Source organism: Cervus canadensis, chromosome 14, assembly GCF_019320065.1.
Source record: "Cervus canadensis isolate Bull #8, Minnesota chromosome 14, ASM1932006v1, whole genome shotgun sequence".
Lineage (NCBI taxonomy): Eukaryota > Metazoa > Chordata > Mammalia > Artiodactyla > Cervidae > Cervus > Cervus canadensis.
In genome coordinates, this window is record NC_057399.1 from 32,799,720 (window position 1) to 32,814,745 (window position 15,026).

At 36.7% G+C, this 15,026-nt stretch overlaps 1 protein-coding gene across 3 annotated transcripts in view; it reads right to left on the reverse strand.

Moving 5' to 3' along the window:
* Nucleotides 1-398: 398 nt before the first annotated feature.
* Nucleotides 399-15,026, reverse strand: part of PLGRKT (plasminogen receptor with a C-terminal lysine) — a 40,232-nt gene continuing 25,604 nt past the window's right edge. For all 3 annotated transcript variants that reach the window (XM_043487105.1, XM_043487106.1, XM_043487107.1), the window contains 3 exons: nucleotides 5,136-5,266; nucleotides 4,146-4,255; nucleotides 399-804 (listed from right to left, as the gene is read on the reverse strand). In XM_043487105.1, the coding sequence (XP_043343040.1) occupies nucleotides 683-804; nucleotides 4,146-4,255; nucleotides 5,136-5,266 (363 nt within the window). In that variant the 3' untranslated portion in view covers nucleotides 399-682. The remainder of the gene's footprint in view (nucleotides 805-4,145; nucleotides 4,256-5,135; nucleotides 5,267-15,026) is intronic.

Below are 15,026 nucleotides of genomic sequence, written 5' to 3' on the forward strand. Positions count from 1 at the left end.
TGTCTTTCACAACTCTCTTTGCATGTCCAGAATGCATTAAGGCAGAAGTTTTTCAAGATCTTTTAGAGTGTAGACACGGGAGACAAACCATCTAAGGTTATGTCTCAGTTCTGTCTGTGAATAATCCTGAGTAAGTAATTCAGTTTTTTTATTCCTTAGTTTTCACATCTATGAAATGATGCCTGCCTGGTGAGGTTGCTGGGATGATTACAAGAATTTATGCAAAACAGAGAGTGTATGGCCATAGCAAGTGCAATATACATGTTAATCATTAATATTAGTATTTTTCTATCATGTGGAGATAGGACACAATTTAAAAATCCAAATAAAAGTAGTATCTGTGGGAGATTAATGTGATGGTGAAAGTGTGTGTGACAGAGAAATGAGAGCAGCAGAAATTTTTGCTTTCAGAAATTCAGAACAATATATTTTATAATGTTACATTCAGATGTTTGTGATACAAATACATATATAGGAAATCTTAAAGTTATTTAGAGTACTTCCATGAGTTTGTGTTGAATGGTATAAATTTTATTTTAAAATAGTTTAACAAAATTCATCGTGATTACTATTTTAAAATGAAATCCATTATATCAAAATCACAAGCATTTAAAAAATTATAAAGGTCATGATTCAAGTCAACAATTCTGTTTTTTTGAGATTTGATGGGGTAAACATGATTTCATTTGTCTATGAAAAATTTACTCTGTTCCCTTCTTGCTTTTTCAAGGCTTTCAAAAGTGATCATTCCTTTTGGCAGCTGCAACTTACTCTTTTCTGTTTCCAGTATGTTCTCAGCTTCACCTTAAATAAAGTACAGAAATGTACAAGGTGACAAAGGGGTAATCAGCATTTTGTGAGAAGACCTACTTGCTGTATTCCAGTGACACGCTGTAACACTGTATGGAGCCATGCCCCCAGATCTCACTGTTAAATATCTTACCTACTGTCCCCGGGAGAACTGACCTCCCAAAGGAAATACAATAATGAATACATAAGATACATCAGATACGTAAGATACATCAGATTCCAGAGACTTTATCTGGCAGAGGACAGCATTTTTAAATATAGAAGAGAAACAATACCAAGTAACACTGCTTGTTCCTTGCAGGAAAGTCAGGATGATGAGTTTGAGTTGTGTCAGGAGGGGATTAGGGCAGAGAAATCACCTATTAGTTCTTCTTACTGCCCCTTCTTATAAGTGACATGAGGAAAAATAAAGTTTACCTAAATCTCTAATTTTTCAAGAAAGCTAATCTTTGACTTGAAACTACTTATAAATATCCCAAATAAATGCACACACGCATATATATATATAGACATTTTAACCTAGTATCTTTGTGAAAAATGTACTTCTGTTTTCAAAGGGGATTTTTTTTTTAATTTATTTTTAAAGGAAACTACTTTACAATTTTGTTTTGGGTTCTCCATAGAGCAACATGAATCAGTCATTAGTGTACGTGTTCTCTCCCTCTTGAACCTCCCCTCTCAACCCTCCACCTCATCTCACCCCTCTAGGTTGACACAGAGTACCACATTTAGCTCCCTGTGTTATACAACAACTTCTCATTAGTTATCTCATTTACATATGGTAATGTATATGTTTCAGTGCTACTCTCAGTACATCCCACTCTCTTCTTCCCCTACCATGTCCAGAGTCTGTTCCCTATGTCTGTATCTCTATTCCTGACCTGCAAATAGGTTCATTAGTATCATTTTTCTAGATTCCATATATATGCATTAATATATGACACTTGTTTTTCTTTCTGACTGACTTCAGTCTGTATAGCGGACTCTAGGTTCATCCACCTCACTAGAACTGCCTCAAATGTGTTCCTTTTTATGGCTGAGGAGTATTGCATTGTATATGTACCACAACTTCTTTACCCATTAATCTGTTGATGTATGTCTAGGTTGCTTCCATGTCCAGCTAATGTAAATAGTGCTGCAATGAACATTGGGGTCCATGTGTCTTTTTCAGTTATGGTTTTCTCAGGGTTATATGCCCAGTGGTGGGATTGCTGGGTCATATGGTAGTTTTATTCCTAGTTTGGTTTTTTTTTTTAAGGAATCTCCATACTGTTCTCCATACTGGTTGTATCAATTTACATTCCCACCAACAGAGCAAGAGGGTCCCCTTTTCTCCACACCCTTTCCAGCATTTATTGTTTGTAGATTTTTTGATGATGGCCATTCTGACTGGTGTGAGGTGATACTTCATTGTAGTTTTGATTTTCATTTCTCTAATAATGAGCATTGTTGAGCATCTTTTCATGAGTTTGTTGGCCATCTGTATGTCTCCTTTGGATAAATGTCTATTTAGGTCTTCCTACCAGTTTTTGTTTGGGTTGTTTGTCTTTCTGGTATTGAGCTGCATGAGCTGCTTATATATTTTGGAGATTAATCCTTTATCAGTTGTTTCTTTTGCAACTATTGTCTCTGTCAAATGGGAATTTTAAAGAACATATAATCCCTCTATCTCCCTAAGTCTGTGAATGAAATGTTTTACTCCCTACTTCCAATACCAATAGAGGAATCTGCACCTTCTCCTTTCCCATACCATATCAGTCCCTACAGAGCCTCAGGGATAGTCATGAGCCTATGGCTCAGGAGAGACAGGATGTCAAAAATGAAGGCTTGGGAAACTCTGTTTCCAGTGTGCTCTGGGCTGAAGGCATCAGGAGTAGGGAAATAGTTATCATCATGAGTGGTATGTGGTGGTGGGAATCAAAGATATGGATATCCTGGGGTCTTTCTGGGTCAGGAATGGCATCTGTGTCAGCAGTGCTATTTTCTAGGGCAGTGAGAGCCAGAGTTCAGTGTGAAAGCAGCACGGTACTGGTGAATATTTAACAACAAGCTTCCCAAAACAACAAAAAATATGTATAAGCTTATTATGTACTTTGCTTATTATAAATTTTGCTTATATGAAATATGTGTAGCACATAATTTATAAATAATAACACGTATAATACTCTTTATCATGAATTCCTTATAGCAAATTGATCCTTAAAGAATGTTTTTATTGATTTTTGCTGAACTCTTTTACCCATAGCTCACCTATAACAGTTGATGAGAGAGTATAATTCAACATGAATGATGGTTGCTGTTTTTATTTATGTTAATAAGTAGGACAAAACTGAAACAAGGACAAATGTTGGAACTTACTTGTTTGAGAATGCTGTGAACTTTGTTGAATCAGATAATAGTTTTAAAATATTAGAACACTTCCTAAATTTTTTAATGTTATTCACAATATGATGGCTTTTTACAGTATACTTTTAAGACTAATATACATTATTAACATTTTCTTCATCATTTTTTTTTAAGTCTAGACCATGGGTTGGCAAACTTTCTTAAAAGGCCAGATAGGAAACATTTTAGGCTTGTGGGCACTTTGATATCTGTTTCAGTGAGTCGTCTCTGACATGGAAATGGAAAAGTAGGAATGAATGGGCACGTCTGTGTTCCAATAAAACTTTATTTTCAAAAATAGGTGGCCAGCCTGTTGACCACAGTTTATCAACCCCTGATCTAAACAATCAACAAAATAGGAAGTCAAGCCTTAATTTGGGATTTGCAGATTTCCATGGTGTAAATACTCCCACCATGACCAACTTTAAACTGACATGCCAGTGGGATGTCATGGAAGTCAGAGTTGCATCTGTATTTTATTGTATCTATATATTGTATCTGCATTTCCACCATACAGATACAGTAGATATATATAACTTGAAGATATATACATAACTTAAGAGTATAGATAATAGTAAAATTAGAGACTGATAAGCTCTGAGTATGTATTAATGTTCCATATATAATGCAAACTATTTATTTTCTGTAATTTATTGAATTGTAAGTTTATATACTTTAATTTTTTTAAATTTCAGTATAGTTGATTTACAATGTTGTGTTAGTTTATATCATTTAATTTTTAATAATAACTATATTTAACAAACAGCTTACAAAATTCCTAAACACTTAACAGTTGGCTCTTGTGAGCTGTTTGAGGTGACTTCAGCATATTGCGGTGTAAGAGGGAGCGGAAATACTGGTCAATGGTAGCTCAGGGAGAGTTGGGAGGCCTGGATCCTTGAACTGAAAAATGAATCAGAAATTGAGACTCTGGTTTATCAAAGACTTACCTTTCATTCTGTGTATAAGGGTTCCATAGCCCATGTCATACTGATAGGCAAGGACAAAGCCTAATGGAACCATAGGAAAGATGAGGACGGGCTTCTTCCCTTTAATTGCTCTGATTCAAGAACAAAAAAGAATTAATATAAAAGAAAAACCTGCAAATACATATCTCTGTACTCAATGAAAAAAAAAAAAAGTTACCCGCTTTTTGGAAGAATATCCTACATTTCAGAAGGTACGTAATTCTCCATGGAGATTGGATTTCCTTATTCATAATTCCTCAGATTCTGCAGTTCCCTGGTAGGGTGTATGGGCCTATGATTTGTTCACCTTTATTTGATGTTGAGGCTCAGATTATTCATTTTAAAAATATGTAAGTATTGATGTTTATCCCTTAGGGATTGTGGAGATGAATTTGTAGAGACCTTCTAGCTTTGTGTAAAGTCAATCTTCTCCCTTACTAATATTGTAAAATGGAGAAAGGTACAGGAGAAATCTAAAAAACTAAAGGCAGAATTAACTATTACTATCCTTATTCTACAGAATTACCCCCAAGCACTAAGCTATAAGAGTTACTTTGTTGACATATATGTGTACTATTTAGGTCAAAGTTCCAAAATATTTGAGGAATTCCCGAGACCAAGCAATCTGCATAGCCATTTGTCTTTCTCTCATTTCATTCTGCATTATTAGCTGCCTTTCCAGCTGAACAAAAGAAAAGACAAAAGTATGGTTACACATATTTGAATCTGAGCACAGAGTTAGCAATCTGCTTTTCCAGTGCACTTTCTTTCTTAAAATTTATATTATTTATATATTATATAATTTATAATTATAAATAATTCTATAATAACATATTCCATTTTTGTATTTATCAAAGAGGGAAGAAAAAAAACGGTTTGGCATTATTTATATCAGTTCAGTTCAGTCGCTCAGTTGTGTCCAACACTTTGCAACCCCACGGACAGCAGCTCGCCAATAAATAGCAAACATACCCAGCTGTTAAAGAGACGGCTGTAATGCCAAAAAAAGTTCCAAAATATTTGAGGAATTCCCGAGACCAAGCAATCTGCATAGCCATTTGTCTTTCTCTCATTTCATTCTGCATTATTAGCTGCCTTTCCAGCTGAACAAAAGAAAAGACAAAAGTATGGTTACACATATTTGAATCTGAGCACAGAGTTAGCAATCTGCTTTTCCAGTGCACTTTCTTTCTTAAAATTTATATTATTTATATATTATATAATTTATAATTATAAATAATTCTATAATAACATATTCCATTTTTGTATTTATCAAAGAGGGAAGAAAAAAAACGGTTTGGCATTATTTATATCAGTTCAGTTCAGTCGCTCAGTTGTGTCCAACACTTTGCAACCCCACGGACAGCAGCTCGCCAGGCTTCCCTGTCCATCACCAACTCCCAGAGCTTACTCAAACTCATGACCATCAAGTCGGCGATGCCGTCCAGCCATCTCATCCTCTATCATCCCCTTCTCCTCCTGCCCCCAATCCCTCCCAGCATCAGGGTCTTTTCCAGTGAGTCAACTCTTTGCATCAGGTGGCCAAAGTTTTGGAGTTTCAGCATCAGTCCTTCCAATGAACATCCAGGACTGATCTCCTTTAGGATGGACTGGTTGGATCTCCTTGCAGTCCAAGGGGCTCTCAAGAGTCTTCTCCAACACCACAGTTCAAAAGCATCAATTCTTTGGTGCTCAGCTTTTTTTATAGTTCAACTCTCGCATCCATACATGAGTACTGGAAAAACCATAGCTTTGACTAGATGGACCTTTGTTGGCAAAGTAATGTCTCTGCTTTTTAATATGCTGTCTAGGTTGGTCATAGCTTTTCTTTCAAGGAGCAAGAGTCTTTTAATTTCATGGCTGCAGTCATCATCTGCAGTGATTTTGGAGCCCAAGAAAATAAAATTTCTCACTGTTTTCAATGTTTTGCCATCTATTTGCCATGAAGTGATGGGGCCAGATGCCATGATCTTGGTTTTCTGAATGTTAAGTTTTAAGCCAACTTTTTCACTCTCCTCTTTCACTTTCATCAAGAGGCTCTTTAGTTGTTTGCTTTCTGCCATGTGTGGTGTCATCTGCATATCTGAGGTTGATGATATTTCTCCCAGCAATCTTGATTCCAGCTTGTGCTTCATCTAGCCCAGCATGTCGCATGATGTATTCTGCATATAAGTTAAATAAGTAGGGTGACAATATACAGCCTTGACGTACTCCTTTCCCGATTTGGAACCAGTCTGTTGTTCTGTGTCTGGTTCTAACTGTTGCTTCTTGACCTGCATACAGATTTCTCAGGAGGCAGGTAAGGTGGTCTGGTATTCAGATAACCATGATTACTTATATATTCCTTATCATAAATAATTACTTTTAAGCTTTATATTCCATACATTTTCTATTTTATTACTAAAACACACCATGAAAATTTTCCTCGCAGTGTCAGGAAGTGAGGAAGATAACTGCTTTTTTCTCTTTAAATTTTTCCAATTTCTCTTCAAGCATTCCTATCCCTAATACTCACATCACCCTCCTTGAGTATTAGACCTTATTTACCACAGAAAATTTTTTGTTAAAAGGGTGGGTTGAGCTGATCTGTTTTACTTTAAAACAATGCTCAAATGTTAGCTTATCAGTTTTGCAAAGTATTTTGGGAGCTCAGCTTAGATGGCTGTTAATCTGGAGATTCTCTCATTAAGAAAAAAAATACATTTTACAGCAGCTAAAATCAGAATCCAGTTAACATTGGAAGGTTAATCTAGTGTATAAAAATTGTTAATGGGAAGAATTCATGGTGCAATCATTTCCAATTCTAATTGAAATTTTAGACAAGCATTTAAATTAGAAATAGATTCTTTAACTTGATTTTAAAATGAAAACAAAAGCAGATTGTAGGAAGAATTCATTATTTAGTTATCCATTTCTGGGAAATATCCCATGGGATATTTCAAATATCCCAAATATCCCATTTCTGGGAAAAGATACCTCTGATATTTGTGTACACATGCAATTTAAAAATAAAATATTTCACTATTACAAGAAAATAATGGTTAATTCATGAAATTGAAAAAGATATTATTTTTGCATGTTTTCCTGTTCTAATTTGTATGGATCTAAGAGTTCTACAGAAAAATGAGCCTGACCCAGTTATGACCAATAAATCTTAGATTTGCTGCTTTTGAACTGTGGTGTTGGAGAAGACTCTTGAGAGTCCCTTGGACTGCAAGGAGATCCAACAGGTCCATCCTAGGAGATCAGTCCTGGATGTTCATTGGAAGGGCTGATGCTGAAGCTGAAACTCCAGTACTTTGGCCACCTGATGTGAAGAGTTGACTCATTGGAAAAGACCCTGATGCTGGGAGGGATTGGGGGCAGGAGGAGAAGGGGATAACAGAGGATGAGATGGCTGGATGGCATCACCGACTTGATGGACATGAGTTTGAGTAGACCCCGGGAGTTGGTGATGGATAGGGAGGCCTGGCGTGCTGTGATTCATGGGGTCACAAAGAGTTGGACATGACTGAGCGACTGAACTGAATTCCTCTAGTGAGCAGTCGTTTCTTTTCAAAGACAATGCTAAGTAAAAACCTAAACTGAATAGCTACAGATAGGGAGAGAAAGGTCAAAGTGAGAAACAAACATAAGTGTAACTAGAGTTTAATGTTATAAGATTTTTTTGTGCTATAAGCATTTTCACACAGGATTTTTGTAAACATAAATTTTTTTAGTTATTTCTTTAAAAAATTTTATAGTTGATTTACAGTGTTGTATTAGTTTCAGATGTACAGCAAAATGATTCAAAGTGATTCAGTTATATATATGTATATATACACACACATTCTTTATCAGATTCTTTTCCCATTTAGATTATTACAGACTATTAAGTTTCCTGTACTATAGAATAGGTCCTTGTTGATTATCTGTTTTATATATAGTAGTGTATGTAGGGTAATCTTAAACTACTAATTTATTCCTCTCCCCTACTTTCCCCTGTGGTAACCATATGTTTATTTTCTTAGTCTTTGGTTCTGTTTCTGTTTTGTAAATGAAGTTGCCTCATTTTTTTTTTTTAGATCCCACATATAATTGACATCATGATATTTGTTTTTCTCTGTGTGACTTACTTCTCTATGTCCATCCATGTTGCTGTGAATGGCATTATTTCATTCTTTAGTGTGGATAAGTAATATTCCATTATATATAGTACCACATCTTTATCCATTCCTCTATCACTGGATATTTAGGTTGCTTCCATGTCTTGGCTTTTGTTAATAAATAGTGCTGCAATGTACATTAGGATGAATGTATCTTTTTGAATTATGGTTTTCTCTGGATAGTTATATGCCCATGAGTGGGATTCCTGGATCATATGATAGTTCTATTTTTAGTTTTTTAAGGAACTTTCATATTATTCCCATAGTGGCTATACCAATTTACAGTGCTACCACCAATGTAGGAGGGTTCTCTTTTCTCTACACCCTCCCCAGCATTTATATCTTGTAGACTTTTTGATGATGGTCATTCTGACTGGTGTGAGGTGATATATCTCACAAATGTTATTTTGATTTGCATTTTTGTCTATCTGTATGTTTTCTTAGGAGAAACGTCTGTTTAGCTCTTCTATCCATTTTTTGATTAGGTTGTTTGCTTTTTTATATTAAGGTACATGAGCTATTTGTATATTTTAGAGATTAGTCCCTGTCAGTCACATCGTTTGCAAATATTTTCTCCCATTCAGTGGGTTGTCTTTTCATTTTATTTATGGTTTCCTTTGCTGTGCAGAAGTTTTTAGGTTTACTTAGGTCCCATTGTTTATTTTTGTTTTTAATATTCATTGCTGTAGGAGGTGGATCAAGTCAAAAAAGATATTGCTGTAATTTATGTCAAAGAATGTTCTGGCTACATTTTCCTTTAAGAGTTTTATAGTATCGGTCTTACATTTTGAGTTTATTTTTGTGTATGGTGTTAGAGAATGTTCTAATTTCATTCTTTTATATGTAGCTGTCCAGTTTTCCAAGCACTACTTATTGAAGAGTCTGTCTTTTCTCCATTGTATATTCTTGTCTCCTGTGTTGTACATTAATTGACCATAGGTGCGCCAGTTCATTTATGGACTTTCTCTCCTGTTCTATTGATCCATATTTCTGAGACACATATTAATTAAATTGAAAAAATTATAAACAAAGAGAAAATATTAAAATCCAAAAGAGAAAAACAACAAATAACATACAAGGGAACCCCCATGAGATTACCAGATGATTTTTCAGCAGAAACTCTGCAGGCCAGCATGAAATAACATGAGATATTTAAGGTGAAGAAAGGGAAAAACCTGCAACCAAGGATACTTTACCCAGAATATTCTACCCAGCAAGGCTTTCATTCAGATTCAACAGAGAAATCAAAAGCTTTATAGACAAAGCAAAGAAAATTCAACACTACCAAGCCAGCATTTACAGTAAATGCTAAAAGAACTTCTCTAGAGGAAAACCATAAACAAAATGAAAAGACAACCCACTGAATGGGAGAAAATATTTGCAAACGATGTGACTGACAGGGATTAATCTCTAAAATATACAAATAGCTCATGTACCTTAATATCAAAAAGCAAACAACCTAATCAAAAACAACTAAAAACAAGAAACTTATGAATGGGAGAGCTCACCAGTAAAGATAAACCTGGGGCTTTCCAGGTGGCGCTAGTGGTAAAGAATCCACCTGCCAATTCAGGAGACACAAGAGAGGTGGGTTAAACCCCTGGGTCGGTAAGATGCCCTGGAGTAGGAAATGGCACTCCATTGAGAATTCTTGCCTGGAAAATACCATGGGCAAAGGAGCCTGGAGGGCTACAGTCCATGGGGTCACAAAGAGTAGGACATGACCGATCAACTGAGTGCATACACAGAGATAAACATAAAGTAAAAGCAGGAAATAATCCACACACAAATATGATATCAAAGTGAAAAATTGTGAGAAGAAGAAAGTCCAAATGCAGGATATTGGAAATGCATTTGGAATTAAAAGACCAACAACTTAAAACAATCACACACTGAAAGTGAGAGAATGGAAAGAGGTATTCCATGCAAATGGAAATCAAAAGAAAGCTGCGGTAGTAATACTATATCAGACAAAACCAGACTTTACAGGCTGTTACAAGAGACAAAGAAGGACACTACATAATGATCAAGGGATCAATCCAAGAAGACAACAATTGTAAATATATATGTATCCAACATTGGAGCACCTCAGTGTATAAGATGAATGATAACAGCCATAAGATTTTCTTTTATAATCCTTCTGAATATTTTATTTTCACAAGAGGTACATTTTTTATTATGTACCGTTAATTCATACTCACTTTCTTGTGATAAAATACTAAAGTCTAATTTGATAGTACTGATTAGCAAGCAAGGATAGGAAATATTAAAAACAATAGTGGTTCAGTATTGGTCATGGGTCTGGGGGCAGAGGAGTCACAGGAAATACAGAATGGTAGAAAGGGAAAGGCATAAACTGTCAAGAATGACACTGGCATCACTGACTCTCAGTCTATAGGAGGACAGTTAGCACTCCTTGTCTTAAATAGAAAATGAATTCCAAGTGAATCAAAGCCCCAAACGTACCAAATGAAGTGATAAATGTATTATAAGGAAAATTTGGAGACTGCTTGTGTATCCTTAGGAAGTCAAAGACCTTTCCAAGGAAAACAAGAAACATGAAGGAAAAAATTAACAGATTTTATACATGAAAAACAAAAAATTCACTACCTCACTCCTATTAGGATGGCTACTATGAAGAACAACAACAACAGAAAACAAGCATTGGCATGGGGCAAAGATGTGGAAAAAGGCTGGAACCTTTGTACATTGCTGATGGGAATGTAAAATGGTGCAGCTGCCACAGAAAATGGTATGGCAATTCCTTAAAAAAATTAAACACAGAGTTATCATTTTATCCAGCAATTCCACTTCTGGGTGTATACCCAAAAGCAATGGAAGCAGGGACTTGAATAAACACTTACACACCCAAGTTCATTGCAGTATTATTCACAATAACCAAAAAGTGGGAGTAACCCAAAAGGCCACCAACAGATGAATGAATAAACAAAACAAGACATATACATGAAATATTATTTAACTTTAAAAAGGAGAAAATTCTAAACCATGCTCCAATATGGAAGAAACTCAAGGACATTGTGCCAGTTGAAATGAGCCAGACACAAAATAGCAAATATTATATAATTTCAGTAATATGAGGTACCCCCAGGAGTCAAATTCATAGAGACGGAAAGTAGAATGATGATTGCTAGGGGTTGGGGAGAGAGGAAGTGGAGAGATAGTGTTTGATGAGTACAGAATTTCAGTTGGGAAGATGGAAAAAGAAGGATGGTGGTGATGGTTGCACGAAGGAGCATGATGAAAGGGTTAAGAATGTGTGTGAGTCCTGCAATCAGATTGCCTGCAAGTGAGTACTAATGCCTCACTTATAACACTGTGTCCTTGGGCAAATCACTTCATTTCTCTGTAGCTCAGTTTCTTCATCTATAAAATATAGAAAATAATAGTAACTACCTCACTGGGTTGTCATGAGGACTACATTTTTAATGAGAATAGCATGTAGAAATAATACAGCCCCATGGCTGAATTCAGAAACATCTATTAAAATTTAGACTTCCCAGGTAGCTCAGTGGTAAAGAATCCAGTTGCCAAGCAGCAGACATGGGTTCAGTCTCTGGGTCAGGAAGATCCCCTGGAGAAGGAAAAGGCAACTCACTCTAGTATTCTTGTCTAGGAAATCCCATGGACAGAGGAGCCTGGCTAGCTACAGCCTATGGGGTCACAAAAGAGTTGGACATGACTTAGTGACTAAACAATAACATTAAAATTTAAAATACACCTACCCCTTGATCTGTCAATTCCACTTTCAGGTCAAGTGACGACTTAATGAAAACTGGTTGATTTTTTCTGTTATTTGTATCATCATCATAATTATTCCTATGCAGCTATTTATTCTGACATGGAAAAATATTTCAGCCTATCATATGTGTGTGTGGGGGGTGTCCTTGACTATATATGTATTTTTCTCTTGACATCTGTTTCTTTCCTTATCCCCATCACCACTACTTAATCTTAGTCTTCCCATGTCCTTCACTTACAGTTATAGTCTGGGTTCATTCTTAATGAGTATAAAGAAGTTAGATACCATACTAGGAAATTAAGGTCACATGATAAGCCTACAACTGGGTCAGGAAAAGAAACTGTTGACTAGGTCCTGCTCACACCACCTCTCAATGAGGAGCCTGTCTGGGGTGTCTAAGGAATAGCTAAGTGTGGCCAGAATGGAATGACCAAGGGGGAAAGTGATAGAAGTTGCAGTCAGAGAGGTGACTGCAAGAGATAGATCACCCAGGGCAGTGCCTCTCAAGCTCCAACATGCATGTGAATCATCTGGGGATGTGTTAAAAGCAGATTCTGATTCAGTAGGACAAAGAAGGACACATGATTCTGTATTTCTAATCAGATCCTATGTTGATGTTTTTAGAAAGTAGACCATATTTGAGTACAGTGTAGGTCTTGTAGGCCTTTGCTGGAATTTTAGTAAAAATTCTAAGGAAGATGGGAAGCTACTGGAGAGCTCTGAGCCAGAAGTGTAGTTTAACATTTTAACAGAGCAGTCTGACTTTTAAGAATATCATGTACCTAAAAGGCATGAGCACATATTTTTACCACTCGTAGCAGCAATGCTCATAATAGATACAAATGAATCAATCTTAAATATCCATTAATAGTAGGATGGATACATAAATTATGATATATTAATATAATGGAATACTAAAAACCATGGGAAAAGAATGAATTACTGCTACAAGTAACACTGGATAAACCTTACAGACGTGAACTTAAAAAAAAAAATACACACTGTATGATTCTATATATGCATGCTTGCATGCTAGGTTGCTTCAGTCTCATCCGACTCTTTGCAACCCTATGGATTGTAGCCCCCCAGGATCTTCCTTCCATGGGATTCTCCAGGCAAGAATACTAGAATAGGTTGCCATGCCCTACTCCAGGGGATGATCCCATATATATGAAGCATTAAAAATGGCAAAATTAATCTATGGAGGCAGAGATCTAGATAGTGGCTGCTTTTAACAGTGGGAGAGGCAGGAGGAAGCCTCCTAGGTTGCAAATGTTATATTGATCTGGATGGTAATTATATAGGCATAAATGTATTTATAAATTTATTGACCTCTATACACAAGATCTGTACACTTTACTGTGTCTATGATATACTTCAGAAGAAAATAAGCGGTTGTAAGGGAGCAGGGTAAAAACTGCAAAAGCCATTGGGAGGCTGTAGCACTAATCCAAGCAAAAGATGGGGGGCTGGAGTAGAGCGATAGCAGTGGAGATAGAAAGTGGTTGGATTGTGGAAATGTTTGGAATTTAGAACTAAAAATTGTTTTCTGACGGACTGAATAAAAGGATGTGAGAGAAGGGGAAGAGTAAGAAGTGATCTCAGGTTTGTAGCCTGAGCACAGCATACTGGTGCCACTTATGGAGATGGAGAAGCCTGTAGGAGAAGTAGATTTGGTGGATGAGAATGGGGTCAGAATGAGGAACTGGGGTTTGCATATGTCAGTTTGAGATGCTTGTGAGTATACAGGTGGCTGTGTCAAGTAGTCAGTCTGTAGCTATAGCCAAAGTCTGGGCTAGCAATAGAAAAAGTCATCAGTTATATAGCTGGTGTTTGAAATTATGAGACTAGACAAGCTCCCCTAGGAAGTGGGTGTAGATGCAGAAGAGAGGACAAGTGTGATCTGAACCAGGGCCACTCCAGGAATGTACAGGAGTCAGGGAGAAGAGGAGGCAAAGGGATCTAAGCTGGTGTGGTCAGGGAAATAGGACGAGAACCAAGAAGTGCTTTTCCAGAAAGGAACTGAAGAATGTGCTTCAAGGAGTGATCAGTGATCAACTGTGTCAAGAGTTGCTGAGAAACTGAGTGTGATGAAGACTGAGAGATTAATTATATTTACTAGTAAACATCTGAAACTATGCCTGTCACATAGTAAATGTTCAAATATCATAGGCTACATGAAGAATATCATAAAACCTGTGTAAATCAGATCATTGTTCTTGTCAAGAGATCGTGTTTTACAGTGAAGAAAGTAAATGTTCTTCAGCAACAAGCTCACTCTTTTACTCTTTCCCTCCAGCTCTTGATATTTTGGCTTAAAATGGGCAAGAGTAAAGGATCTTTTCCTAGGGAAATAGCCTAGCTTTCAGTCCTAGAGATTATAGAGAAATGAAGTGTTTTATTGGCCTGTTCTGTAGCTTAAAGACTTAAAGGGAATGTCCTTCTTCAGGGAAACAGGAATACCATGTATTCAGCCTCCCTGTGCTTCAGTCTCCTCATCAACAAAATGGGATTATCATGCTTATTTCATGATGTGTAACAAAGATTCGGTTAAGTTCAGTTCAGTCGCTCAACCATGTCTGACTCTTTGCGACCCCATGGACTGCTGCACGCCAGGCCTCCCTGTCCATCACCAACTCCCGGAGTTTACTAAGACTCATGTCCATTGAGTCAGTGATGCCATCCAGCCATCTCATCCTCTGCCGTCCCCTCCTTCTCCCACCTTCAATCTTTCTCAGCATCAGGGTCTTTTCCAATGAGTCAGATCTTCGCATCAGGTGGCCAAAGTATTGGAGTTTCAGCTTTAGTATAAGTCCTTCTAAAGAATATTCAGGACTGATTTCCTTTAGGATGGACTGGTTGGATCTCCTTGCTGTCCAAGGGACTCTTATGAGTCTTCTCCAACACCACAGTTCAAAAGCATCTTATAGGTATTAATATACACAAAAGTTTAGAACA